Source organism: Alternaria rosae (assembly GCF_020736505.1).
Source record: "Alternaria rosae strain MPI-PUGE-AT-0040 chromosome Unknown BKA58scaffold_1, whole genome shotgun sequence".
NCBI classification, from domain to species: domain Eukaryota; kingdom Fungi; phylum Ascomycota; class Dothideomycetes; order Pleosporales; family Pleosporaceae; genus Alternaria; species Alternaria rosae.
The window spans coordinates 1,760,988-1,788,424 of record NW_025763570.1 but is presented as its reverse complement, the minus strand read 5'-3'; the positions used below and the strand labels follow the sequence as shown (position 1 = coordinate 1,788,424).

Below are 27,437 nucleotides of genomic sequence, written 5' to 3'. Positions count from 1 at the left end.
ACCCCTGTCGCTAACAGTGTTCGTACAGGAGAGAACGGGAGGCTTTGTAGGCAAGAGGAGAGTGCATGAAGAAGCCGGCAACGCATCGACAAGTGGCAAAATGACTAGGATTCGCGAACAACACAATGAGCATGTATCTGTCCAAAACGAGCGATGCACCGTTGTGGTAGTAAACGGGTGCGGTATGAGAGCACTGTGGAAGCCTTCATGGTAGGTTGTAGTGCAGGGTCCAGCTAGCCGGCTGATGATGGACCCCGCCTGACGCTAGGTAATGGACCCCACGCAAGTGGCTGGCCAAAAGTTCGTACCCCAAAGACATCGCTTGCGCAACGTCAAGAGCAGCGCCATGACTGTACTCGGGCTGCTGGAGCGATTGCCAGCTGGTAGGTTACTAGGCTGATTACGTACGCTTGTCGCTAATCTGACTGCAGAGTTGCTCCTCATATGGCACGAGCACCGGCTCCCCATCCTACTGTCTGCACTAGTAGTAGCGACCATCGCGCGCCTTGTCATATACGCGCGCGACCGCGACCAGAGGGAGAAGCTTTCTGTATCACCCGCTCCTTCCTCGCCGAAGACCACCGTCGAGCTCAAACCTGAATGGCTGCCCGAATACACCACGACGCTAAACTCATCCAAGCTCAATATCGATAACCATGCCGAGGACGACACAAGGGCAGTGGCTGCCGTTGCCGAGACGAAGAAGGGCCCCAAAAGAGTCAAGGGCAGGAAGGTACCGAAAAAGGTTATCGCAGCTCCTGCATTTGACCATAAGACGCATAGAATCCAGCCCATGATATTCTTCCAATCGCTGTCTGGGACGACTGAACGCTACGCTACGCAGTTCGCGCAAGTCCTCACCGAGTGGACAAGGTACGTGTCTAGCTTGCGAAATATACATGAGGCGTGAACTGACATTGCGTTTCAAATTGTAGGGGATGCGATCAATCCAAGTCCTTCCTAGAGCCCCAGACGCTCGATATATCCTACATTGAACACGACGACTACTTCATTAGCCCACCGAAAACTAATGCGAACGTCAAATACTTCTACATCATCCTCGTACCGACGTACAACATCGACACCGTCTTGGACGTCTTTGTAGAGAGCTTGCAGGAAACCCACAACGACTTCAGGATCGATACGGCGCCGTTGAGCGCTTTGCTGGGATACGCCGTTTTTGGTTTCGGCGATAAAGAAGGATGGCCGACAGAAGAGGAGGGCTTTTGCAGCCAGTCGAGGGAGGTGGACAAGTGGATGGCCAGGTTGACCGGCAGGAAGAGGGCATACCCACTTGGTATGGCAGACGTCAAGGGCGATGCTGAACAAAGGCTACAGGATTGGAGGATAGGCGTTCAGGACGCACTCGTGGAGATCGCCGAAGGACGAGGACTTGGTGAAGGTGTCCCGGGTAGCGGAGATCCCATCGAGAGCGACGAAGAGGATCTAGAGGATGGGAACGACCAAAATACACGCGTAGACGACGTCGAAGACCTAGGCTCGATGGTGAACGCTCCAATACCGGTCGACTTTACCACCTACAAAAATTCTGCAACCGCCCCTGGACCCGTAAAAGCCACCTCATCCCGTCAGGGTCCTAAGGAGATGGTCCCCACCACCTCTCCTACGTATGCCGCTCTTACCAAGCAAGGTTACAGCATCATTGGCTCTCATTCGGGCGTCAAGATCTGTCGATGGACTAAATCAGCTTTGCGAGGTCGAGGCTCCTGCTACAAGTACTCCTTCTACGGTATCGCCTCTCACTTATGCATGGAAGCCACCCCGTCTCTCTCATGCTCCAACAAATGCGTCTTTTGCTGGCGACATGGCACCAATCCGGTCGGCACCACGTGGCGCTGGATAACCGATGCTCCGGATCTGATATTCGACGGCATCACCGCAGCACATTACAAGAAGATTAAGATGATGAAGGGAGTCCCCGGTGTCCGAGCCGAGCGTTTCAGCGAGGCCATGCGCATTCGTCACTGCGCCTTGAGTTTAGTCGGCGAACCGATCTTCTATCCACATATCAACGAGCTTCTCGGGATCATGCATGCGAATCGTATCTCCACGTTCCTTGTCTGTAACGCTCAGCACCCAGCTCAACTAGCTTCCTTGATCCCAGTGACCCAGCTCTACGTCTCCATCGACGCATCAAACAAAGACAGTCTTCGTAAGATTGATCGACCTCTTCACCGGGATTTCTGGGAGCGCTTCTGTGCTTGTCTAGATATCCTTCGTAACCGCCGGTTCGAGCAACGCACTGTCTTCCGCCTTACGCTTGTCAAAGGCTTCAACATGGCCGAGGAAGTGCGTGGCTACGCTGACCTCGTCGAGCGTGCATTGCCTGGTTTCGTTGAAGTCAAAGGCGTCACATACTGCGGTACCTCAGCTGCAGGATCTGCAGGTCTCACCATGCAGAACGTCCCCTTCTACGAAGAAGTTGCCGAATTCGTGACGGAACTAGAGAAAGAATTGAACAACCGCGGACTGACCTATGGCATCGGTGCCGAGCATGCGCATTCCTGCTGCATCCTGCTAGCCGACCGCACGAGATTCAAGAAGAATGGCAAATGGGCGACAAGAATAGACTTCGAACGCTTCTTTGATCTCTACGAGGGTAAGGTTCAAGGCACGAGAACGGAGGAAGGGCAAGTCGTAGGCTGGAGACCAGAAGACTACGTTGGTGACGAGACGCCAGAGTGGGCGCTCTGGGGAAATGGCGGATTCGATCCTAGGGATGCGAGAGTGTATAGAAAGGGTAAGGGCCCCAAGGGCGATGACGCAGAGAAGAGCGCAGTGGAAGGGCAGGCCACTGCGGCTGCGTTGGAGTTCTGATTCTCGTCACAAAATCAAACATATATCAAAGCTGGCATGCGTTGAACAAAGGCTCATCATTGTTCTTCTATCTATGCATTGTATTCATCAAGTCGTAACATCCATGTATGAAGTCATAGTGACGCAGCACTCATATCGCCGCCCACTCAACAGAGAATGCTCTCACAGGCTCGTTCTCCTGGGCATCTACTTCGGGGTTCTCACCACCGATCATGTAGGCCTTCTTTGTTCCTGTGCCGAGGCGTCCTCCACCGACAACGTCTAGCAAGTCGAACTTCTGGTCCCAGCCCAAGCCAGTCGCGGCGAAGTGGCTGTGGTACCGAAGGGGGTCGCCTGGGTACACGTTGTAGTGACATCCGAAGCGTAGACCGGGCATGTGGTAGTAGCCCTTGGAATGCAGATAGCGGAACAGCGGGTAGCTGTCCGGCACGGCTGGAGGAGGAACAGAGGGGTCCTTGGCGGGTGTTGGTAGAGGTGGGTATGAAGTTGTAGGTGTGACGAAGTGCTTCTGGGCAGCAACGCCTTTCGGCGCGCTGGCCTGGACAGGAACAGCTGGTTCAGGAGCAGGCGAAGGGGGTGCAGCATCGAAGAGCGAGACCTCTTCGACCGAGGAATCAACCTTGGGCGCCTTGATTTGTACCCACGAGTCTGAGAAACTAGAGCCTTTCATGATGAAGCCTAGACCAGAGCTACCAAGATCCGAGCTATCAGTGACTGAACTAGCAGGGCTGGAAGGCACCGTGGTCTTGGTTGGCTTCACTGGCGCCGACGAGTCTGCGAAGCTTGATCCCTTCATGATGAATCCCAGACCAGAGCTTGCGACACTGGAGTCATCTCCCTGCAGAGTGTCTTCCGATGTGGTGCTTGCAGCAACGCTACTCTTCTCGACTTCCTCCCTCTTGAGACCCTTCGCCTCCAACGCCCTCTCTTTCCTCCTCTCTGCCAGCTCAGTCTGTTCCTTGGTGACATCCTCTCCTCGCTTGTCCATTTCCTCCATGTACCTCAGTCTGTCCTCGCGGCTCATCTCCGCAAAAGCCTTCTGATGTGCCTGCGCATCATCCACGAGATACGCAGCACCTTTATCGACGAGTACCCGAGCCTCTTCCGGCATGAGTTCAAGTGGTATGCCCAGAAAAACGTTCTGCTGGCTGAGGTTCGGTATCGTGCCGACGAGGAGACCGCAGATGTTGTGCGTGCGACGGCAGTGCGCAATAACGTCCACATCAAAGAGGAAATACCGGCCGGCGACGTGGGATATGGGAAAGGGTTCTTTGATTTGTTTGGGGGCTGGGGCAGCCGCCATAGTATGGTCTAAAGCAGAGGCTTCGTTAGCTTCTCGCTTGACACTTAAAATAGCGGTGTAGGAGCGTTTTTGATCTCATTGCGTGAATACTGGGTCCTCATGTCCGCCAGCGGTGTTACACCGTCGGCAGCTATCAGAGGATTGACAGAGGTATGTTTCTTAATCATTGAAGGGGTGGGAGCGTAGTGATATCAAGAAAGGGGTCTTACCACTCACATGATCGCGATGGCTCGCGAGAACTGGAAATGAGAAACGAGAGACGAGAAGCTCAGCCGTGTACCTTTAAAAGACTTTTTAGCTTGAGCCTAACCCACTATTACCCGCGTTGGTGGCTACGAAAAGATGGATTCATGGAACATGAGTGGTCCAGTTCACGAGCTTGGCCGAAAGCCGCCTAGCGTAACCGGGCTTACTAACACGACAGCAACCCTGGCGTCGCGAAACGGCTCTCGCGTCCCAAGATCCGCGCCCAGCGCACCCCATTCAAGTGGAATACTGAACACCCAGAAGCCTACATTGACGACACATCTTCTTGTTTGCTTCTTGTTGTTCTATTGTAGGCTGCAGGCCTGTTCAGGTTTTTTCCTTGTGTGTCAAGTGATCGCAACGACACGAAAGAACACCAAATATGGCACCGCCATACTTTCCCCCGTCAACCAATGGCCAAGATACCGCGCCGTCAAAGACATACTACGAGCAACAGCGCGAATTGCTCGTCACTGAAATTGCCCAAGTACGTGCAGCCATCAATTCTACCACGGGGCGCACCGCAGCCCTCTGAATCTCAGCTTCTTGACCGGTTTGTACTAACCAACGGCCAGAGTCTAGAAGTCGTCCTGCAAAACATCAACAAGTTGAACCGTTCGCTCGAAGAAGTCACATCAGTCGGCAACGAGTTCGCACCCGTCGAGTCGCTATGGAGTCACTTTGAAAACGTCATGGCCAAGGACCCGAGTGAACAACAAGAAGGCGCACAGGAGGGCGCGACCGAACACGAAGGCGAGACGGAAGTGCCTCAGGATCGGAAATGAGCGGTGGCAGGGAGACACCTTGTTAGCCCGCGATAAACAACAACGCGCCCGGAGGTGCACGGCCAGCCGTCGAACAGACCATGGCGATAATGGGTATGATGTAATGATACCCCGGAGCGAGTCATTGGTACAGTGCGCGACACCAAGGGATCGCAGTGTTCACGTTGTATGATACCTCTACATAGAAGATACACCGAGTGTATGATACTAGAGACTAAGGTATGCACTATTTTACGTGCCATGTACTTTTGGGCGAAAGCGTTTATGAAGGCGGTCAACGACACGAGTTCTGTCATCGGCTAGTGACGATCAATTTGGAGAAAACAGGTTTCAGAAATATGTTTGATTTACTTCCTAGGCGCAGGCAAATTTGATCGCCCTCGCGCCATGCGTACATACAAAATACCGAATACAGATACAGGAAAGAAAATGCTGCTACGTGGACTATGGAATCGCTGCGTCCGTTCTCATGCCAAAAGGAAACCCAAACGCCAGGCGACCATGTACATATGAAGACTTCCCTACGATTAAGAGGAAGCGAATATGCCCGGACAGTGATGGAGGTGAGCCGTATGTCATTAAACATCTTGATCGTGTCGTCCAGCGTCGTGAATCTCGATATGCTCTCCTCTCGATAGACACAAACAAACTATAGGACCTTGCAGCCGCTGCGCTTCTTCTTCTTACCGCCCCCAGCAGGGAACGACGACGTGTTCCCTCTTGATGAGGTCGCTGTGCCGACACGGCGCTCTTCTTGCTCCTTGTGCTCCTCGCCGACGGCCATTGTGACAGCCATGTCGAAGATCTCCTCTACACCGTCTTGTTCTTTACTACTGCACTCCATGTAGGCAGCGCCCATCTTCTTCGCAACCGCACGACCTTGCTCCGATGTGACGGGCGTCAGGCCTTGTGTCTTGAGTAGCTCGATGCAGTTCTTCTTGTTGCGCAAGTCGGACTTGAGGCCCAAAAGCATGAGGGGAGTTGTTGGGCAGAAGTGGAGAACTTCTGGGTACCACTAGTTGTTGTCAGCTAATGTACGAGTTATACGTATCGAAGTGTCTTACCTTGTCCATGACGTTTTCTAGTGAGTTGGGGCAGTCAATCGCAAAGCAAACGAAAATGACATCTGTCTCTGGGTAAGAGAGCGGCCGCAACCTGTCGTACTCCTCTTGTCCTGCGGTATCCCACAGAGCAAGTTCGACCATCTTGCCCGTTGGAGGATGAGGAGTGTGGGTGATGTAGTTCTCGAAGACCGTTGGTACATATTTCTGCATTCGCATTAGAACCACATGACACATCTTTTGTGTTGGCGGTGCGTACCTCTGGGAAGTTGCCGGAGCTGTAGCTGATCAACAAACATGTCTTTCCGCATCCACCGTCACCAACAACAACGAGCTTCTTGGAATAGGCTGGTGGTTCGGTGATGGCTGTGTCGCGCGTGTTGGTGGTGCCATAGGAGCTGACGGTGCCATTGCTGTTGCGCTCACTCGGTGTGCGGGCGTGGCTGCGGACTGGTGTGATTGATGAAACGGGCGCCTTTGTGCTCTGCTTGCGCCGGAGGTAGTCGTAGTTCTGGGAAGGTGCGGTGGCCATGTTTGGAAGTGTGCGGGATGTGTAGTCGTGTCTTGTTTCAGACGAGGTTATCAATACGGAGAAGGAAGATGGTGTTGGAGTTGGTGTGGGGAGCGAGTGGTCGAGGCTTAAGAGAGGTGGATGTTGACTGTTAGAGGGCTCGGTCGCATATGGCAACCACGCTACGTCTCCAGCGGCTCGCTAAACTAGCGCCAAGTTGCAACGTGCCTGTCCATGTCTATCGATCGATGGCACGCATCGCCGCCTACAGCCTCGTCTTACTCCACGACGCTATCGCCGGCGCTGGACATGCACGTTCGATTAACTCGCCCACCCCCTTTCTGCGACCGCTGCCATGAGTCCGCGACATGATGCGCCCACCGACACCGTAGCGACCAAGGAGCCCAAATTGGACGCCGGCAACAAGGGCCACGATCACTATGCCCAACGCCTACCCAAATGGCGCAATGCCCTGCGCAATCGCCTCATACCCATTGTGCGCTGGGAGACGCCATGGCTCGCCCTGATGCAGGACAAGTTGCGCTCTCCGGCCCTCGACTCGTACTTCGCCTATACCGCCAACCTCGGCACACATACCTTCTTCATGGTGTTCCTGCCCATCCAGTTCTGGTGCGGATACACTAGCATTGGCCGAGCGTATGTCAGAAGCTGTCTCCCACTATCGTGCGACGTCTGACGTACACAGGACTGTCTTCATGCTTGCAGCCGGCGTGTATGGAACGGGCTTCCTCAAGGACATGCTCTGCTTGCCCAGGCCCTTATCACCCCCACTTGCCCGTATATCCATGTCCGGGTCCGCTGCGCTCGAATACGGCTTCCCCTCGTCGCACTCTGCCAACGCGGTTTCGGTCGCCTTCTATGCCATATACACGTTGCGCCAGTCAGCCGAGCAAGACAATTCAAACTGGAATGCGGGCTTACAGGCGCTGTTCTACTTCTACGCGCTCTCGATCATTGCAGGGCGGTTGTATTGCGGCATGCACGGGTTTTTGGATGTCCTGGTCGGAAGTATAATGGGTGCTTTGATCACGGCATTCCAACTGGTCTGCGGGGACTGGATGGACTCGTTCGTCTTCAGTGGCAGTTATATGGACATCTTCATCGCAACTTTGGTCGTCTGCGTTCTCGTCCGCATCCATCCGGAGCCTGCCGACGACTGTCCATGCTACGACGATAGCGTATCCTTCTCCGGCGTGGTTATTGGAATCAATCTTGGTGCGTGGCATTACGCTCAGACCGGGTATGCATTGAAAGATGCATACCCATCATCTGTTCCATTCGATCTGGAAGAGATGGGCCTGTTGAAGGCAACAATTCGCATTCTACTCGGTGTTGTAGTAATCTTCGTCTGGAGAGCAACCATGAAGCCTGCCTTGTTCACAGTCCTACCGCCCATTTTCCGTCTTCTAGAGCAAGCCCGTTGGAACATGCCTCGCGCCTTCTTCCTCAACGCGTCCAAGTACAAGTCCATAAAGCCTTTCGCTGATGACGACAACGTCATTCCACCTGCGTCAGAGTTGCCACATATGCTGAAGAACCTCGCCCACCCGCGTAAGCGGTCTGTGTCCGTCGGCCCACAGTCCGCTGCCGATGCTTATGAGACGCTTGCTTACCGAAATCGCCGACGACGAGAAAGTGTCAACTCGTTAGATGGTGCTGTACCCGAAGACTCTGCGTGGATACCCAGCCCCGCAGTTCTCGATACACCCAACATCGAGAAGGGGGAACCGCTACTTGGCGCAGGCCTCCTACCTACACCCATGGCGTCCAGGGTGCATTCGTACGAGCAGATGATGGGCACAGGTGAAGTGCATGTGAACGAGAAAAACACGTCTACTCCTCCGAGGAGCGATACAGATGTCGCTGGCGATGTCAACATGCTTACACAGAGCCCGACCGAGGAGGAAAACGAGAAGCGGGAGATATTCATGAAGCTTACGACACCGCGAGTACGCTATGATGTTGAGGTCGTCACAAAGTTAATTGTGTACACGGGTATGTTATATGCTATCAACAGAAAATCGACGACTAATCCTGATAAGGTATTGCGTATATCGCTGTTGCGGGTAACCCTATTCTATTCGAGTTCTTAGGCCTGGGTATGGGTCATCAGTCGTAGTCAATCCAGGACACAACTTCATCGCGTTTCTTTTGCCGTACATATGCCGACACAGCTGGCTGGTCCTGGTGAAACCAGTGGGCGGTCTCGTACGAGTTTTTTCTTTAGAAGTCGAGCCTAGCCGTGTGGTATGGGATGATCGTTCAGCAATGTCAGGCACAGTCTCATTGGTAGCCTGGAGCTATGCAATGGTGACTGAGGCATAATAGGCATTATTTCGCGGTATTCAGGAGGTACACAACACCCGGTGTCACGCTTCTATATCAATCGGGCATCGATCCTATGCTGCCTGAGTCCCGCATACGTGCCGCCTTTGATAATTTCCTTCGTCTCGCCCATAGTGCCAAAGCAACAATGCTCCACTTTGCCCAAAGGTCCCTCTTTAGGATCATCTTCAAGGAGGACACCAAAGCGTAACTTCGTCTTTGCCAGCTCCTTGGGAAAAGGATCCCCACCCAAACACGCCCCAACGCTCAAGTGATCCAGCGTAGGATTACGCGTGGTAGCCATGATGCGAGAGAAGAGCACATCAGATGCTACCCCGTTCATGTGGAGCGACCATGCACCGACCAGGATGAAGGCGAAAGTAATTGCGATGGCGATCGCATATCCCACCCAGAGGGAGTGTTTGTAATACACGTATACCATCATGGTTCGTGACTTCGTGCAAGGCACTTCCTGAGTCTTGGCCACGACTAGATTCGGGTCGTTGAGAAGAGTAACGAGTATGTCTTCGAAAAGATCCTGTATCTCTGTCTTCAGATCCACCAACGGGTACGAGGTGCTGCTGTTGACCAATCGTGTCTCAGACAGATCTGAGTAGGTAATGAGGATTTTTTGCTTTACGATTTTGCCACGCAGGAAGCGTCGTAGGAGTAAGCCCAGAGTATGGAAGGAAGCCGTTAGTTTGTATTGTTCAACATTTTTCTGTGGTTCGATGGGATGCTCCCCGACAACAGGACGCAGGAACTCTCGTTTCCAGCGGGTTGCGGACTGTCTAGGATTGTAGCTCATATTGAAAGTATATTTGGTGTACTGCATGACGCATTTGAATATCTTGGGCTCTGTAGAGATGGACATAAACAATCAGTACATGTCCTATACGTGTTCCGTTCAATCTAAACTTACCATGCACGTTTCCCCATTTGGCTTTGTAGTCTGAATCCTCATCGTACGAGTACAATTTGGACGTATTGATGGCGTAACCAATCCAGAGGTTTGGTTCGTTCTTGAACACGCCTAAAGACTCTGTACCATTCGCTGGATCTTGGTAACTGTAATCACCTTGATCAACCTCGGCAGCATACACGAGGCTTCCATTTGGCGCTAATTCAGCCAATGTGAACGGCGCGTCCAATCTATTAGCCTCGTCGACATCATCGCATTGGTAGCCTGGTCCCACGAAGCTAATTGTGTATGTACAATTCCAGCCCGATCCGCAAAATACGGTAGAGGCATTTTCGCGAGGCTGTGGCTTCTGCATGTACACACTACTGAAGGCCAAGCGGCGCGCATTCGTCGACGGCTGATCGTAATAGTCGAAGAAGCTTTCTGTTGTCTCGGAGTATTTTGTTCCATCTCTCCGTTCCTCATCGGCTGGTTCAGTCGTGTTGTAGAAGTTTAAGCTCCTTTGCCGGAATTTACTCATGTCTCGAAAGTCGTACGTAGATTCTTGGGTGAAATCTAGGGTAGCTACAGAGCAAGTGGCCGTATTGTTAAACGTTCTTAACTCGGAAGTTAGCGAGGCTGGAGACAAGACGGATGCAAGTGGTAGTAACTTGGGTTGGTCAGTCCAAAATTGTTGTAGAAGATCTGGAAGCTTACCCAAGTACATGCTGCCATGAGTGTAGCAAGCTTGCCATTTCTGATCATTTCCCAGTTGAGGAAGAACTGCGTCGGATCTTCCGTTGCAGAGAAAAGACCATCAATTCCATTGATCGTCATCGCCTTCCGTCGAAAGGTATACCATATTCGTTGACGGTTGCACATGATAACGGTCCCGACCAGTGTGCTTTTCACAAAGAAGGCCAAGGCTGTACCGTATCGTACCATCTTCAATTGATCGGTAGCCGGCTGCCCATTGAGATGCATGTAAAACAAGTGGTGACCCACTGCTGCCGCAAATCCTGCTATGAACAGTGCCACTATAAGAGCTGGTGTTGTCCAATATATGTGCCATTGGACCAACTCGCCAGATCTCCTGTCGACGAGCGCTTGGGTGTCCGCATCTATGGTCTTTCTATGGTAGAGCGAGTTCAGAGTATGCGTTGACTCTCTCGCTGAGCGTATGGAATGGCCCGAGATGTCGTGTTCTCCGGGCACTGGCTCGTACCGGCTGTCACCATGCGGCAAGCCCAAGTAGGCTCCCGCCCGCAACCCACTCTTTGTACCCCCATCCTGAGACTGACCCCAGGATTGTGCATGAGAGATGTGTGGCTCCCTACCATCTGACGACAGCCGTGATAGATATGAGAGCTCGATAGGATCGGATTCTGTGCGGAAGGGGTCGTAGGGTTCAGGACGCGATTCTGGCGAAACATCTCGCGAAGAATAAGCCGACTGAATTCCTTGAGAAGTCATCGTTATCGCAATGTTGTGAATCTAGGGTGGTGCAATTTTGAGAGCATAGGATGATTGCGACGCGGTCCCGAGGTCATTAGGAAAACACCATAGTGCTAGCGTTCAGCGGGGTGTTGCACATGTAATACTGTGGACGTATGCAGCATGACAACAAGAAGAGGGCAGCCAGGAGGCTCAATGAGTGCCGGTACTGTCGCATACGACTATCTCGAGGACGATCGGGATGGAGACAGCATCGTGCGCGGGACTGAGCCCCCACTTCTCCATCATCGCTCCCTCAAGTGTGGTCTATTCTGGGGAACCGAGACGAGGCGGCGCGCAACACAGGAAAGACTGGCTATTGGTAGACCATTGCCGCACTAAGCACGACTGCAGGTGGCTGGCTGGAAGCTGGAGACACTTGGTGGCTGGGTTGGATGTAGACCAACGAACATATCGCGCGTGCGGAGGAGCTCGCTCTTACGAATTGTAAGTATGACAAGAGGAAGCCACGCAAGAAACATCTACTGCATTCGATGCTACAGCCTATATCACCTATCACCCTTCCGAGTATAGTATAGTGGGGTGCCTCAGAAAAGACGACTCCCTTGGTAGAAGGCGGTAGAAGACGGTGCGGGGCATGAGTAGGCGCGAAGCCACGCGACATCCTCGCGTTTCTCCATCGGACCCACTCCGCCAACATGGAGCTTACAAATGCGCTCCCAGTGAACTTTGCCGACATCTGCCATGTTGCACGCAGCTCCAGGCTCTAAATTGCACGTTTACCGAAGATCCGAGCAATCCCCGGCAAGGCAAGCAGAGCATCGGTCAGCCATCCTGACAAACTCGTCTTTCGGACCGGCAGTTCGCCTTTGAGATAATGGCGAACAAGCCGCCATTGGGTCTTCTCTGTGCGGGCAGACTGGTCGCCACCAATTTAGGAAGCTAATGATCCATGATAGCCGCAGTTTACAGGGGAGCTACAAGCGCTACAAGCTGTGACGTGAACTCGAGCTAGCTCTTGTTATTCTTGCGTCACTATTCGGACCTTCGACGACCCCACATGCACATGGCAGTACATAAGGAGCAGGCACCGTCATGGCAGAGACGTCATAAAGGTTCAGAGGTCTTTTGGAGCTCCTTCGAATTTCCCATAGCAAACACTCCCCCACAAAATCTACCACAAAATGGCACCATCTACAACAAAGGCATGGACCGTCCAAGGCCAGGATGGCTTTGAATCTCTCAAATTCAATGAGCAGGCCAAGGTACCAGAAATTGGAGACAAGGACGTCCTCATCAAGAGTGTGTACATCTCATTGAACAGCATCTAGCAACGACACTGACCAATTGACAGTCCACGCTGCATCATTGAATTACCGCGACCTTATCATCCCCAAAGGCAAATACCCCTTCCCGATGAAGGACAACACTGTGCCCGGTTCGGACGGCGCCGGTACTGTAGAATCAGTCGGCAAGCGCGTCACACGCTTCAAGCCTGGAGGTTCGTATTCCTGTACAGACAGACCGATATAGGCAGCCTTCTAACATCACCCAGACAAGGTAGTTACCCTCTTCAACCAAGGTCACATCGCCGGCTCCCTAGACGCACAATCTCTCGGTACCGGTCTCGGAGGCGCCATCGACGGTACTCTGCGAGAGTACGGCGTTTTCGACGAAGCTGGTCTCGTCAAGGCCCCCTCCAACCTGAACATGTTCGAGGCCTCTACTCTTTCCTGCGCCGCTCTCACAGCTTGGAACGCCCTGTACGGTCTGGAGTCACGCGCTCTCAAGCCTGGTGATACAGTCCTCACACAAGGTACCGGTGGTGTATCCATCTTTGCTCTGCAATTCGCAAAGGCAGCTGGCGCCCGCGTCATTGCGACAACTAGTTCCGCACAAAAGGCCGACCTCTTGAAGAAGTATGGTGCCGACCACGTCATCAACTACAAGGAGACATCCAACTGGGGTGAAGAGGCCGCGAAGCTCACTCCCAATGGCGCTGGCGTACAGCACGTTGTCGAGGTGGGCGGCCCGACCACAATGGCGCAGTCTCTCAAGGCCATCGCCATTGACGGCGTCATCTCCATTATCGGTTTCATTGGCGGCGGCGGAAAGGAACAGCCTACGTTCCTCGACTGTCTGAACAACATCTGCACTGTGCGTGGTGTCTTAGTCGGTTCAAGACTGCAGATGGAGGATATGTGCAAGGCCATTGAGGCAAATGACCTGCACCCCATTGTTGACGAGAAGGTATTTGAGCTCAAGGATCTCAAAGATGCCTACCAATACATGTGGGACCAGAAGCACTTTGGTAAGCTCACTGTCAAGGTCGCCTCATAAAGCATGCGATGAAGAGTATATAGAACAGTCTAATTTACTGCAAACGCTACGCTATGCTATGCTATGACACGATTGAGCTTCTCGCTGGCTAATCAAACCCTGCTCGTCCTCCTGGCGAGACCAACTCGAACCCCCGAAGGGATGAGTCAAGGTCTCAAACCAGGAGGACTAAGACAAGAGTAAACAACTAGCTACAAGAAAGGAAACAAATACAAGAGCCTCTCGCTGGATGACCAGAGGAGCGTACCACGTGCTCTGCGAAAAAAAAAAACGACCCCTAAGCGACTACCAAGGTACAAACAAGAACAATCCGCTCGCTGAACAGACCTCTGGACAACTACCAGGGTACCAAAAACAAGACGTCCAACTATGCAAAATCTCAAGCCTCTATGGGCGGTGGGGTATCATGGGGTGGGTATCCGAGTCGTAATGTAACCGTCGTGAAAAACCTCGTAAGCGACTGAACTCCATGCGGTGCGCCAAAAACAATGCGAAAAGACAAAATCGCCAACCCGTGCAATGCGAAAACAGAATTCGTGTGTTCGAATGAAGAATGGAAGAGTTGTGCTCATTCCAACTCGGTAGTAGGATGACCGGCCAGCAGAGTGGCTGCGATACGCTTGCGCGCATCATCCATGCCGTCGGTAGAAAGGACACGAGTGGGAGCGTCGCCGCGGATGAGGGTCAAAGCGTTCAGGAGAGTGAAAACACCGCAATCGCTCCCGTTCTTTTGTTGCTCACTCCTTTGGCCAGTTTCTTTGCTCCACTCCTCAGGAACCCAGTGTTCACCGAGCTCCTGCTTGAGGTATTCGACTAGCTTGTCGATGTACTTTTGTCCAGGGAGACCCATAGAGTCAAAGTACTCAATAGTGCGTTCTTTGGGATAAACCGCGAGCAGACGCCAATGACCTTTGTCGCAAATGGGATAGAGGATAAGCTGGGCGTCGAGGTACTGCTTGCCTTTCAGCTGGAACCTGTTGGTCCAGCGGGACGTATCGGCAGTCTGGTACCAGAATGACGAAAAGGCGTGAAGTGGCGGTGCAGGACCGTTGCGCTTGTGAGCGAAGCCCATTTCCTTCTTCTTTGCAGCGATAAGAATGGAAAGATATTCGTTGACGATGCTGTCGTTCAACCATGCCCTGGGATCACCGTTGAAGACGCGAGGCAACAGAGTCGCAAAGTCTCGAGCGTATAGCTTATCGTCAATGACGAACTGGCTTTCATTGCGGCCATATTTGGTCTTGGCTGCGGCGTCTTGCAGTGTAGCCTCTTCTTCGGGAGTGAGCGGCGCAATAAGTGGCTTGGGCGGCGGCGGGGGAGGCGGTGCCAAGGCAAGCTTCTTCTGCATTTCCCGCTGAAGGTCTTCGAGAAGTTCTAGCGAAAACTCGCACTCCAGGAGCGATTCATTGGGTGCGTTGAAATCGTCAACGGAGACACCGCGCCAGCCACCGTTTTGCGCAGGAGAATCAAGAAGGGTTATCCGCGGGCTACTGTCTGCTGACGAGCGTGAAGATGATGACGCCTGGCTGTCATTTGATGCGCCGCCATCGTTGTTCTGGAACACATTGTAGTAGTCCTTGATCGGACTGGAAGTAATCGTCTCTAGTGTGGAGTCGAGCATCTCGCTGACTTTCTGATCGACGTAGAAGGGCTTGCATTTAGCATCCTTTTCCCATCGCACTCCTTTCGATCGTGGCGGAGACGGCGCATCAACGAGGAATGATAAGTCGTTGGCGTATTGGACTTCAGAGGTTTCAGGGACTTCAGGGAGAAATGACAAGTCGTTGGCGTATTCGAATTTGGGGACGGCAGCCTCGGTTCCAGTCTTTGGTTGTGATGGGGTGGGAGATGCTGATGACAAAGCATTCGTGGAGTGAGAGGGGTTTTGGTTGACTGTCTCGGCGAAGCTGTTCTTAGCTCGCTCGGTATCGGCGAAACCTTCCTCCGTAGACTCGAGCGCGGCATTGAGGCTTGCGATGCGCTTGCGTTCCCTGTACATCTGTGCCTTAACCAGCTGGCGTCGCAGAGGTGTATTCGTAGGCAGCTTGGAAGTGCGCTTGTTATTAGCGCGGAGAGCTGGACCTGTGGATGCCTGCGACGAGGGCAATCCTCGCGCCGATGGTGACGTAGGATCTGAAGAGGCATGGGCAGTTGAAGCATTGCGTAGCTCAGAGATCCAGGCCGGGTTGGCATTGTCGTAGGCAGGCGAGTCATGCTGGTATAGTGGGGAAGACAGAACCGGACATGCGGGCGAGGGAACTGCAGGTGAGGCAACTTGAGGGCTGTTCCAGGATACTGTTATGGGAGAGCCGGTCTGGGGGTTGCGCGGCGGGGTCGAAGTGAAGACATCCTCGAAGGAGAAGTCCACACTGACCTCAAGGTCCTCGTCGTCTTCTGGGTTGACATTGCCGCCCTCGTTGAGAGATACATCTCTATTGTATGCTCCAGGCTGGATTTCTTCGAATTCTTGTGTATGCGCTGATGACGTATATTGAATTGGCGAATCGCGGAATTGATAGAGACTTGGCTCTGACGCGCGCGCCTGCCTTTGGTGTTCGCGACGCGCCTGATTCGCGCGTGCGCGCACTGAAGGAGAAGGTGTCGCGCATTCCTCGTCTGCCAGACCTGCGGAAATGAAGCGCTTCTTGTTGGAGCCGGTCGCGGAGATTATAGGGATCGCCTTGATAGCCTCGCGGCGGAGATAGCGTTTCGCGAGGCGTGCGGGGAGTGAGAGCAGGTTGACGACGCTGACGGTCGCAGCCCACTTGCCGAGCGTAGTGGAGAGAGAAGCGCGCGGAGGTATGACTTCCTCGGCGGCAATGATGTGATCTTGTGGCCATCCGCCTGGAATGCGCAGATGTGATATTGAGGAAGGTGTGTGTTGCTGCGCCTACCGTTGTTGTCAGCTCGCGTCGTGTCAATGTAGGCAGCGACTACTCACCTGCAGTTGGGGAGCGCCGAAGCCATTGGCAGCGACTAGCATATCCGCAGACGCGCTGGAGAGGTAGGCGCTATAAGCGCGCTTGCTGGACATTGTTGGTATTGCTTGTCGCGGTGGTGGGTGCGATGGGCAATAGTGACAACAATGGGTGGGAGTTGTGTCGAGTGGAGAAGGGACGAGGGTCGCGGCTGCTGCACAAAGGTGCCCGCAGTAGCGCCCGCGCACAGACTCGCGGCTAACGGTTCGCGCTAAATCTTCAGAGGCTCTTGGTATCCGGCGCGGAGAAACAATCCACCATTACGGCCTGCTTCCAAGGTAGTATGTGCCTGCAGTGCGTGGTCGTGATTGTCCCCGTATTCCTGTCATAGATCCTGCTGCCGCCGTCGATATCGCCTTGCACGCCACACACAGCCTCCGCCTCTAACGCCCTCCGGATTGCAAGTCGCTACCGCCCACCGCCTCTACTCGTGTCTGCTGCACGTCATTGGTCGAGTTTGAAAGGGCAAGAACCCCTCGACAGCTCTACATCACAACAACCGATCGACCCCCCACCTACATCGATCCCGCCGCCCCGCAACCATGGATACCAATATGGAGGACGTCAAGATGCCAGAGCCCATGCAGCTGTCGTCTGCCCCCACGTCTGAGCCGACCACAATCCCCACGCTGGACGGCTGGATTGAGAGTCTCATGAGCTGCAAGCAGCTGGCCGAGAGCGACGTGCAGAGACTATGCGACAAGGTACGCGACATCTGCCTGGCGCACAATGTCATCGGGAATGCCTTTTCTGACAAGTATCGTGTTACAGGCTCGCGAGGTACTTCAGGACGAGTCCAATGTACAACCAGTGGTACGTACCCTTTTTGCCGCGACTGCGACATCAGCTCACCGTCGCATAGAAATGCCCCGTCACTGTCTGCGGTGATATACACGGCCAGTTCCATGACTTGATGGAGTTGTTCAAGATTGGTGGCCCCAACCCGGACACCAACTACCTCTTCATGGGTGCGTTGCCTGCCTCAACCCTACCCACTCATACCGACTGACATGCACAGGCGACTATGTCGACAGAGGCTACTTCTCCGTCGAGACCGTCACCCTCCTAGTCGCACTCAAGATTCGATACCCCCAGCGCATCACCATTCTCCGTGGCAACCACGAGTCCCGCCAGATCACTCAAGTATACGGATTCTACGACGAGTGTCTCCGCAAGTACGGCAATGCCAACGTCTGGAAATACTTCACAGACCTATTCGACTACCTGCCGCTTACCGCCCTGATCGACAACCAGATCTTCTGTCTGCACGGTGGTCTCTCCCCTAGCATCGACACCCTTGACAACATCAGGGCGCTCGACCGCATACAAGAGGTACCTCACGAAGGACCAATGTGCGACCTGCTCTGGTCCGACCCAGACGACAGGTGCGGCTGGGGAATCTCACCCCGTGGTGCCGGATACACCTTCGGTCAAGACATCTCGGAGGCCTTCAACCACAACAACGGCTTGACGCTGGTGGCACGTGCTCATCAGCTAGTCATGGAGGGGTATAATTGGTCGCAAGATAGGAATGTCGTTACCATATTCTCGGGTATGTCTTTTTTCTTTCCGTTGCTGATGATCCGACTGACCTTGTACAGCACCGAACTACTGCTACAGGTGCGGTAACCAGGCCGCTATCATGGAGATCGACGAGCATCTAAAATATACCTTGTAAGTTCCTCCCCTTTTAGTATGCCATTTCCAATCTCTAATATACGTCCAGCTTGCAATTCGATCCTTGCCCGCGCGCTGGCGAACCTATGGTGTCACGAAGGACCCCGGATTACTTCCTCTAAGCGACTCTTCCTTTGGCTCCCACCGCTATCTCAGCACAGCGTTACATTTGGAAGTCATCACTGAATACACTGTGTACGATTGCATTCCTGGTCACCCGAGCCGTCATGAGAAGCGACGGGAGACGCGTGGTAACGACGTGCTCGCTTGAAATGAGGCTATCATTGTCTACAAGGCCCCAAGAAGCCGTACTAGAGACACGTGGCAATGTTGCAACAGGTGGTGATGTAGCTAGTGCGCAGACTGATAATGGTAGAGAGTTAACGGTAGTGCTCCTTACTCCTGTATGTGCTATGGTGAATATGTGTGTTGTTCGTGATGCACTCCTGCAATTTAGCAGTCATCTTTACTACGCGATCTATGTCCCTATCGCAACGCTATACCTTCATTTTGTGCGTACCATTAGGTAGTAGCACAATACGTGTTGTACTGAGCGACTACCGTGATGGTGCCTTTTTAGAGATGTACGTTGTTATGTCACGTTGACTTGTCATTATCAGCACCGCACATGCATTAATGCAACAGAAAATGTCATTCTCTGATGGTGCGCTGTCTGCATCGCTGGGCACCCTGGGATGGCCTTCAACTAGCCATCCTAGCTGAGTCAGCCACCGTCTTGCATCTCGAACTTTTGTCCAAGACCAACACCTCGAGCCACACCACAACACCCATGATGCCTCTCACACTCTTCCGACGTCTTGCGCGGCCCTCGGTCCTCTCCGCAGTTTCTTTCGCTCCAGCGCGATCAATCTGGCCACCAATCGCCGCCTCCGCTTTCCAGAACAGTACCCCGGCCTTCGCAGCTCACCCAACACCGTCGTCGCGCGCACAAAAATGCACATTAATACAAGTCCTGCGACAGGGGAGGATAGCACAGAAAGCGCGTAAACTGCGATCGCCGCAATTGAGGGATAGGCCGGAGCTGAAGGGCGTGTGTCTGAAAGTGGGAACGACGAAGCCGAAGAAGCCCAACTCGGGCGAGCGAAAGATTGCGAGGGTCAGACTGAGTACGGGCAAGGTTATCACGGCGTATATTCCGGGAGAAGGTATTGCAAACACATGCCAAACAGTTGGCTGCGGAAAGACTGACCAGCACAGGTCACAATGTACAGCAGCATTCAGTTGTCATGGTACGAGGCGGGCGAGCGCAAGATTGCCCTGGTGTGAAGTACCATTTGGTCCGAGGAGCACTGGATCTGGTAAGTCTCACAACCACAGATGTCATGGGAAGGCATCGCTAACAATTTGTAGGGTGGTGTCGGTAGCAGAATCACCTCACGGTCCAAGTACGGAACGAAGAAGCCCAAGACGGCATAGATGGACACTGTGGTGGAGTGTATACACATGATTGTACCATACCCTAGCATCGTGGGCGTTGAATACAGCGTACTTAGAATTGCATCATACGGCTACTCAAGTATTAGTTCAAGGGCATTAGCACAACTCAGACGTTCGTCATGGCACTTTTTGACATGTGTGCATGTATTAATGGCAGCTGTTATCCATCCGAGAAATCGTGTAGTATCGGGGTGTGGCGCATATCAATATACCTCGGAGGTTTCCCTATGCAGCTTCAGCCCGACGGCTCGGAGGTCGCGTCATCCCACGGTCGACTTCCGCACCAAGTCTACAACACCCTTACGTCTTCGCGCAATCTCAAGACGCTCGACCCAACGGTTGCTGTGAACCGCATTTGTCTTCACAGTCGCCATGTATCTGCTTGAATAAATACTGGATTAATCAACACCTCGAGTAGTTCTGCTTACCTACCCATCCTCGGAGATCCGCACCGCCCGCAATGGAGACGCCAGGCGCGTCCGCGAACGCGACTTCGTTCTTGCCGTCACCAGCGGACTTACTCATGGCATTACCTCGCCTCTTCTCCAAGGCCAGTTCCCTCGGCGACATGATGCGCTCGGGTGGAAGCGTTATCGCGGAACCTACGGCCAATATGACAAACAGCACCATGACGACTACAGGCTCGGGATTTGTACAGGAATCCATTGCTGCAGCGGCTTCTGCGATTTCGACCGAGGGCGAGATGACCGTGTGGCAAGCTTTGAGGAACGTAGCCGCCTGGTTCAGCTACATCACCTCCAAATGGGCCGTCGCAACATTCGCCCTGGTGAGCATCTGCTCCCGCGACTACGACTACTACCTTTTGCTGATATTATGTCGCAGGCAATCGTGCTTAATAGAACCCACTTCTATGCCAACAGCCGCGTTCCACTTTCCTTCGACCGCCTCTACCTTCGCTTCGCCCTCTACATCATGCCCTTGGTCCTCTTCCTCTATCAGACGCAGAATACTCTACGAGCTATACGCTGTCAAACCTCCCCAGGTTGGTCAGAGATGCAGTACGGAGCGGATGGTAGGCAGCTGGATACAGACTTCGGTGGCGAAGGCGGCTTTCTCTGGCAGGTCACCTCAAAAATACTCTTCTGGGAGACCACAGAGAGCTCATGCCGAGCCGCGAATATGTTACCCATCGGTCCGGCAACCACGCGGCCTTCTGGATCACTAGCGCTTCTATGGCCCATGTTTGTGACCCTTGGATTTGGCCAGTTCGTCGATACCTTGGCTTGCGCCCTTCAAGGAAGACGCCCGATTCAGGAAGTCGGAATGACCATCTTCGAACATTCGCTCGCATTTGCAGAGGCTGAGGCTGTCGTCACGAAGCCCCTAGCGGTGGACTCCGTACGCTTCTTCAAACCGAAGTCTGTCTTCACTCCAGATGGTGCATCCTCCATGATTCCAAGGTCGAAGCTCTCTAAGATCGCCAATGTACCACCGGAAGTGCTGTTGATTTCCCTCATCTCTAGTTTCAGCCACTTCATGAGCAACTTGTTAGCAATCGCTGGAGTGCGCTCTAGATGGCGACTCGTCACGACAACAATCTGCGGGCTCGCCTACATGTCAGCGTTTGCGTGGAGCTGCATTCGTCTAACAACCATGGTCGCTGATCCAGACCACTATGTGGGCATTTTGAGGTTTCCCACTGTATGCATCATTGGATTCATCCCACACTTACTGATACTTGTGGGCATCGCGGTATGCGCACTAATATACCTGCTGGCCTTCATCATTACTGTAATCTCTCCACCTGCAGGACATGTCGACAGTTTGTCCCTAAGAGAGAGATTTGCATCCGCCTACGGCAATCTACATGCCAACATTCATCTATCCTCGATTACGCCTTTGACTATTAATTGGCACGAAGACTTCTATACGACCATACTCAAGGTAGGCTACGTCATTCTGACATCCGCCAGTGAAGCCGTGTTTCTCAACGAAGGAACCAAGGTCAATGTGCACCCAATGACCTGGCTCGAAAAGCAAAGACTGCAGGAATTGCTCGCTCGGCGGAGAAGAACACGAGAGATGATCACCGACATCCCGTCCGAGCTCAGGAACGACACATTCGCGCAAGGCATCGAGGTAGTTGACGAGCTCAACGATGTCAGAACGGATACATCATTGTCAGGTTATGCAAAAGAACGTAAGACGCGAGGAGTACAGGCATCCACTGAACCAGCCATTGGACAGAATGATCCTGCGATTCAACAACGTAGTCGCTACTTGCAGACCTATCAGTTCTTCTTCCGTATATCAAAGTTGCTTGTACTTAGTCTCGCAAGGGTTACGGACTGGGCGTTGACTAAGATCTCGATCAGCTACCGGCCAAGATGGCTGCAACGCGCTGTTGGATTCCACGCTGATCATGTTGATAAAATGTATGCTCCGCGATACCCCGATCAACCGTCGGCAAGAGAGGCATGGCTTACCACAGATGACCGGTCTCGGATTCGCCAGGATCGGAATTTTGATGTTGAGGTCTTCGCGAAGGAGAGGCTTCGACAGAGTGGGTTCTATTCGGGACCCAATGGGGAAGATTCTGAAGAACGCCTTGACGACTACCTGTACTCCTGGTGGCGCAATGGTAGCCTATGGAATGACGTTGACAACACCAGAGACTATGTTGACTCGCAAGATGATGACACGACTAGTGTAGTGTCATTTGCTACCACCACAGACAACGACGAGTGGTCAGACGTGGACGACGGCCAAAGAACACCTACGCGTGCAACATACCAGCGGAGTCGGGAAGCAACACCCATACCTGACGATGCAATGGACTTCTCTCGACTCTCTCAACTTCTGGATCCTAAATCTAGCGAGGATCGTGAAGAGGCCAGGCTACTATCTCGCCACCTCCAGAGCTCCAATATCATGACACGCTCGCAGTACCGCAAAGCTCTTGAGCGCGAAGAGGCGAAGATCCTCACGACATCACGCTATAAGATGAGCGGCGGCGGCGTCAACATGTCGCCCGAAGAAGAAGAGCAACTTCTGGAAGATCTTATTCTCAGTCGTCGGAACGCAACAGCCCCGCAAGGCGCAAGTACAGCTGGAAGCTGGGACACGGGTGCAGAAGGTATGGGCTCGGAAGGACCACAATGTGTAGTTTGCCAGATGTCGCCAAGGACGGTACTGGTGTGGCCGTGTGGGTGCTTGAGCCTTTGCGATGACTGTCGGGTGGGGCTGGCTTCGAAGAACTACACGGCGTGTGTGTGTTGCAGGACTAATGTGGCTGCATACTCGCGTCTTTTCGTGCCTTGAGAGTCTAGCAGTTTGCATAGGGCTGGCGTTGAACATTTGTTTGCATGATCCTGTACATGATATCACGTTATACAAGGAATCGATCGAAAATCTGCCTCCCAGAAGTCTACATTACCTTAGGGATATTGTCAACTTTCACTTTTGTACTAATGTAGACGGCAGTGCACCTGTTGTTTCGGAACTTATCGGAACGAGGCCGGCTACATTCAGGTACTTAGGCCGTACCTAGGTAGTGGTGACGTTTCCACACGCCATGTGATAGTCGGCCCACTGCTGCAAATTGTTAGTACCATTTGTTCCCCCCACGTTCGTAGCTTCCCAGGTGGCGATCGTCATATCGATCACCGCCGACTTGGCAACCGCAATCCGAGTCATCAACTGCACCCCCCAGACTCCCTTCCATTCCAACGTTACCAAACTACCCAATTTTCGCCCACGCCTCCATCCTCTGACTGAGCATTCCCAATCAGCTCGGTCGACTGCCCTCACCCAAGAACCAGACCCAAAATTTTATGCAGCCAGAGCCTATCAACGCATCACAACACGTTTCGTACCAGCAAAGCTCTTCCGACACCGCCACCACCTCCCAGCATGGACAGCGCCGCAGCCAGGACTTGCAGGTCTCTCTGCAGCCTCACTTGGGTGAGCTGCGGGGAGAGTCTGGGCAACAACCCCGCGGGTTCGCACGCGATGCGACGCGTTCAGAGGCCGATACTGCAGTCGGGACCCTGGAAAAAGATGGACTGAAGCGCGTCGCGTCTCCCTCACCACCCCCGAGGGACAGGATCACCGAATACGAGAATGCGCTGAAGTCTTCACCGCGAAAGCCTGCTGACGGGCCCCTCTTCGAGATCGTCAAGAGCAACAAGAAGCCCAGCGATAAGAGCGCGCCCATCGCGAACCTGCCTAATGGTGTGTACAAATGCCTTGGGGTGTGATACGCGAATAAGAGCTGACAATGCATAGAGGTTCTGATTCATGCTATCGCCCACCTTTCACCAAACGATCTCGCCGCCGTATCCCTTGTCTCTCGCCGCTTTCATGATGTAGTCACTACCCCACACGCCTGGCAGGTGGCATTCGGTCGCTACTTCCCTGGCCCACACTCACTCGAAGATGCCGCCTTTCGCTCAGCCCTCGAGGGCAGTGGCTCAGTCGTGCGGTCAGAGAAGAGACGCTTTACCAGGCTCACTGCGCTGGCATCGTGGAGAAGCGAGTACATTCTACGCACGAGACTGTTGCGATCTTTGGTCAGGGGCAAGCCTGTACAGGTACCTGCAACACCGTCCCGCGCGTCTCAGATGCAGACCATCACCCCAATGATAACCTATGATGCCAAAACGTACACCATCATCAATCATCTGCAGGCCACATTCGGAACCGGCTTGAATAAGAAGATGCCGCGCTTCATCCATGGTGCAGACGACATCGGCATGGTGACCAGCAGCGATCCGATGACCGGCAAAGTAGATCCTTGGGGACAAAGCGACCCGCACTTCTATGGTCAATTCTCAGAACGCTTTCCGGGTACCGCTGAGTGGGGTCTGGGCTCAGGAGAGGTCGTCGGGCGGCCCAATGTTATGGACATATCGCAGCCATACGGTATGATCTATGGCCAAGGCTGTCCTGAAGGCTCGTGTTACTACCGTTCGCTTGAGGAGATGCGTGGTCGATTCATAGCTGAACCCACCGATTTTGCTATGCCTGAAGTCGGTATACCAAAGCTGGGCATCGATGGCGGTGCTATTTGCAGCGTCTGGATCGCCAAGTCAAACACGATCCCGACCCTTTCGGATGGCTTGATTGGGATGATGATGGGATCTGCAGCTGGTGTCGTCAGTGCCTGTAGCATCGGTACGGATGGTCTTCGATCATCCCGTGTACAGCGTGGGGAGCTGACTGCTCGCTGGGTTCTAAGTCCAGGAGTACCTATCATCGCTATCGCTGTTGACGAACAGTACTCAACCAAGCGCTATGCTCAGAATCGCATTTGGGCGGTCGCTCTTAATGCACTAGGCGAGATCTTCTATTTGACCAAATTCCCGACCCGCAGCCAGGCTATGAAGGGCGATATTGAGCACTATTCCGAGTATTTGGGTTGGCTCACTGGCCGCAGCGTGTACTGGAACTTGGTAGAGCCCAGCCGACGGACTGCGAGGCCTGATCCGTACAGCGATGCCGATGTCGACGGTAGTTATTCGCCGCGAACCTCGTGGGATGGCATGTGCTTGAGTAAGGATCAAATTATCGCCGAAACAAGGGAGATACAAGAATTTCTTCGCAAGCAGCCAAAGCATTTCCGAAAAGCATGCCTTGGATGGGATATGCGACGAACGCTCGAGGTTGACTTTGCTGGAGACGACGGAAATCATGCTGGGGAATCCGTAGTGGTCTTCGAATGCGGGCTCGAGGAGGGAGACATCGCCGATGTAAAACGATTCACCCGATGTAAGACTGACGAAAAGGACAAGGGTACGAACATCTCGAGTCGCATTTCTACGCCTCAGCCTGCGCAAACTACATCTTTATTCGGCGGCACTGGCGTGGATCCTACAAAGCCTCTTCGTGGTCGCAGCTCTTCATACATCTCGACCACAAGTTCACCAGAACGAGCCGCTCTATTCGAGGAATGGAGGTGCTCAAAGCTGACTTTCGGCGGGTTCAAGAGCACTCAGGTGACTACAACTGCTTTGGACGTCTCTACCTTCGCCACTTTGACCTTGTTTGAGGATCCTGCGCTTGGTTTCTCAACAGCCTCGACTGCATCCTCCCCTTACTCTTCCCCGATGTCCGTTGCAAGCCAGCCGGCCTCTCCCTCTGACATTCCCGGCCAACGCGCAAGATTTCTAGCTGCGGGTACCAAATCTGGCGTGGTGCTACTTTGGGATGTCCGGGCGCCTACATCGCGCTCATCGGAGTATGCGAACGATATTGATCCTGTTCGTATTATCTACACTGACTCGCCAGAGATATCCTGCTTGGCTGTCACCTCACTCTATCTCGTAGCAGGTGGGAACGACGGCTTGGTACAGGCATGGGATCCACTGGCTTCGAGCATGTCGCCCATCACAACGCTTCACTCCCGACACGCGTCGCGCGCTCGTAGACAGCTTGTGCAGGCTCAAGCTTCCGTTCAAGGAGTCGGCATTAACATGTTTGCTGCTGGTGCCGTATGCCTAGATCCTGATCCGACCGTCTTACGCGGTGCAGTGTCTCTTGGTAATCAGCTTCGATTCTGGAGTTACAGCTCATCTGCAGCCGACCAGTATAGAAGCAGTAAACGCAGGCTTCGACGAGCTGAGCGTGGAAGCAACAATACCACAGAGCGCTTTGCTGGTACTGGAAGAGTCAACCTGAAGAATTACATCGCCAACGAGCAGTTTGAGTTGGAGCGTGACAAACAGGAGCGTCACAAGCAGGCCGAGCGTTTGGCAGGCCGTTTTGGCACAGAGTTACTAAGTGAGGAGGAAGCTCTAGCATACGCTGCAATGCTCTCGCAAGAGGCTATGGAGGCAGATGAATTACGCCGCATTGAGCGCGAAAGTAGTGCCCTGAAGAGTGAGCCTGTAACGCCAGAGGCGAGCATCCAAGGCCAGCCTTCATCGACTGATGCCAAAGATGATGATGAACTGGATGCCGACATCGCTGAAGCCATTCGTCTTTCTCTCAACGATAGCTCCGGAGCTGGCAGCTATGAGCTCGCCTCGACGCCTCCATCTGCGTTCGACATCCCGATCAAGTACGCCAAAAGCAAGAAATCTCCGCCATCCCACTCCCGAAAGAGCACGCCCAGGAAGGGTAAGGCCGCTGCCGGATCAAGTAACGAGAGCGAGATGTCAGATTTGGAGTTTGCTATGCAGCTGAGTCTTGCTGAAGAGCAAAGTCGGAAGGATGCCGAGGATGCTTTCCCACCGCTCAGTCCAGCGGCTGGCAGCAAGGGCAAGGGTAGAATGTGGTAATGTGGTCGGCTGACGATCCAGCTTCTCTTGGGTATCTTTGTGGTTCACCTTTCCCTTCAGCGTTTTCACGCTTAATACTTTTGAACTATTGCGTTTGTTCGATTCTTCGTATGGTACACAGATGGCCAGTATCGCCTCGGATGCACCGCGTCACCCTGATCTCGCTGTCAGGTTTCGGTATCGGGAGGACGGGAACTCTTGCATGCTTGCGCAAGATGGGAGTATAGTTATCGGCTATCTCCCGTAGCTTTTTGCTTTCGCTTTCCAAATATACACCTCAGTCAATTTTGACATCCG

The 27,437-nt window shown here is 53.3% G+C and overlaps 11 protein-coding genes across 11 annotated transcripts; 7 read left to right on the top strand and 4 right to left on the bottom strand.

Annotated features, from left to right (window-relative positions):
- The first annotated feature begins 280 nt into the window (after positions 1-280).
- Positions 281-2,874, top strand: BKA58DRAFT_350466 (flavodoxin and radical SAM domain-containing protein). The gene is made up of 3 exons (XM_046168521.1): positions 281-383; positions 432-873; positions 936-2,874. Exons 1-3 carry the CDS (start codon positions 347-349, stop codon positions 2,836-2,838), a joined length of 2,382 nt encoding a protein of 793 aa, XP_046030837.1. The 5' UTR covers positions 281-346; the 3' UTR covers positions 2,839-2,874.
- A 1-nt stretch (position 2,875) lies between these two features.
- BKA58DRAFT_372467 (tRNA-splicing endonuclease subunit sen34) lies at positions 2,876-4,389 on the bottom strand. Its single transcript, XM_046169134.1, has 2 exons — positions 4,358-4,389; positions 2,876-4,149 (listed from the first exon to the last, which is right to left on the bottom strand). The coding sequence occupies exon 2, from the start codon at positions 4,139-4,141 to the stop codon at positions 2,969-2,971; it is 1,173 nt and encodes a 390-aa protein (XP_046030836.1). The 5' UTR covers positions 4,142-4,149; positions 4,358-4,389; the 3' UTR covers positions 2,876-2,968.
- Positions 4,390-4,617: 228 nt separating this feature from the next.
- BKA58DRAFT_416028 (DASH complex subunit Dad1-domain-containing protein) lies at positions 4,618-5,538 on the top strand. The gene is made up of 2 exons (XM_046172579.1): positions 4,618-4,874; positions 4,963-5,538. The coding sequence occupies exons 1-2, from the start codon at positions 4,770-4,772 to the stop codon at positions 5,170-5,172; spliced, it is 315 nt and encodes a 104-aa protein (XP_046030835.1). The 5' UTR covers positions 4,618-4,769; the 3' UTR covers positions 5,173-5,538.
- A 2-nt stretch (positions 5,539-5,540) lies between these two features.
- BKA58DRAFT_416027 (P-loop containing nucleoside triphosphate hydrolase protein) lies at positions 5,541-6,893 on the bottom strand. Its single transcript, XM_046172578.1, has 3 exons — positions 6,493-6,893; positions 6,237-6,440; positions 5,541-6,187 (listed from the first exon to the last, which is right to left on the bottom strand). Exons 1-3 carry the CDS (start codon positions 6,763-6,765, stop codon positions 5,822-5,824), a joined length of 843 nt encoding a protein of 280 aa, XP_046030834.1. The 5' UTR covers positions 6,766-6,893; the 3' UTR covers positions 5,541-5,821.
- Positions 6,894-7,099: 206 nt separating this feature from the next.
- BKA58DRAFT_306351 (sphingosine-1-phosphate phosphohydrolase) lies at positions 7,100-8,884 on the top strand (the record flags this gene model as incomplete). Its single annotated transcript, XM_046167108.1, has 3 exons — positions 7,100-7,401; positions 7,451-8,760; positions 8,808-8,884. The coding sequence occupies 3 exons, from the start codon at positions 7,100-7,102 to the stop codon at positions 8,882-8,884; spliced, it is 1,689 nt and encodes a 562-aa protein (XP_046030833.1).
- Positions 8,885-9,000: 116 nt separating this feature from the next.
- On the bottom strand, positions 9,001-11,632 carry BKA58DRAFT_10884 (uncharacterized protein). The gene is made up of 3 exons (XM_046163880.1): positions 10,709-11,632; positions 10,013-10,661; positions 9,001-9,948 (listed from the first exon to the last, which is right to left on the bottom strand). The coding sequence occupies exons 1-3, from the start codon at positions 11,462-11,464 to the stop codon at positions 9,143-9,145; spliced, it is 2,211 nt and encodes a 736-aa protein (XP_046030832.1). The 5' UTR covers positions 11,465-11,632; the 3' UTR covers positions 9,001-9,142.
- Positions 11,633-12,630: 998 nt separating this feature from the next.
- BKA58DRAFT_433727 (uncharacterized protein) lies at positions 12,631-13,786 on the top strand (the record flags this gene model as incomplete). The annotated part of the gene is made up of 3 exons (XM_046173212.1): positions 12,631-12,748; positions 12,801-12,947; positions 13,002-13,786. The coding sequence occupies 3 exons, from the start codon at positions 12,631-12,633 to the stop codon at positions 13,784-13,786; spliced, it is 1,050 nt and encodes a 349-aa protein (XP_046030831.1).
- Positions 13,787-14,018: 232 nt separating this feature from the next.
- Positions 14,019-16,908, bottom strand: BKA58DRAFT_10845 (sentrin 17). The gene is made up of 2 exons (XM_046163876.1): positions 16,728-16,908; positions 14,019-16,676 (listed from the first exon to the last, which is right to left on the bottom strand). Exons 1-2 carry the CDS (start codon positions 16,818-16,820, stop codon positions 14,355-14,357), a joined length of 2,415 nt encoding a protein of 804 aa, XP_046030830.1. The 5' UTR covers positions 16,821-16,908; the 3' UTR covers positions 14,019-14,354.
- A 131-nt stretch (positions 16,909-17,039) lies between these two features.
- BKA58DRAFT_425668 (serine/threonine-protein phosphatase PP2A catalytic subunit) lies at positions 17,040-18,903 on the top strand. Its single transcript, XM_046172937.1, has 6 exons — positions 17,040-17,468; positions 17,536-17,577; positions 17,627-17,732; positions 17,783-18,316; positions 18,366-18,438; positions 18,491-18,903. The coding sequence occupies exons 1-6, from the start codon at positions 17,307-17,309 to the stop codon at positions 18,561-18,563; spliced, it is 990 nt and encodes a 329-aa protein (XP_046030829.1). The 5' UTR covers positions 17,040-17,306; the 3' UTR covers positions 18,564-18,903.
- Positions 18,904-19,192: 289 nt separating this feature from the next.
- BKA58DRAFT_372454 (30S ribosomal protein S12) lies at positions 19,193-20,069 on the top strand. The gene is made up of 3 exons (XM_046169133.1): positions 19,193-19,607; positions 19,660-19,760; positions 19,813-20,069. The coding sequence occupies exons 1-3, from the start codon at positions 19,232-19,234 to the stop codon at positions 19,876-19,878; spliced, it is 543 nt and encodes a 180-aa protein (XP_046030828.1). The 5' UTR covers positions 19,193-19,231; the 3' UTR covers positions 19,879-20,069.
- Positions 20,070-20,077: 8 nt separating this feature from the next.
- BKA58DRAFT_350439 (uncharacterized protein) lies at positions 20,078-27,140 on the top strand (the record flags this gene model as incomplete). Its single annotated transcript, XM_046168520.1, has 4 exons — positions 20,078-20,686; positions 20,743-22,996; positions 23,887-24,093; positions 24,148-27,140. The coding sequence occupies exons 1-4, from the start codon at positions 20,360-20,362 to the stop codon at positions 27,138-27,140; spliced, it is 5,781 nt and encodes a 1,926-aa protein (XP_046030827.1). The 5' UTR covers positions 20,078-20,359.
- Between the last annotated feature and the right edge of the window lie 297 nt (positions 27,141-27,437).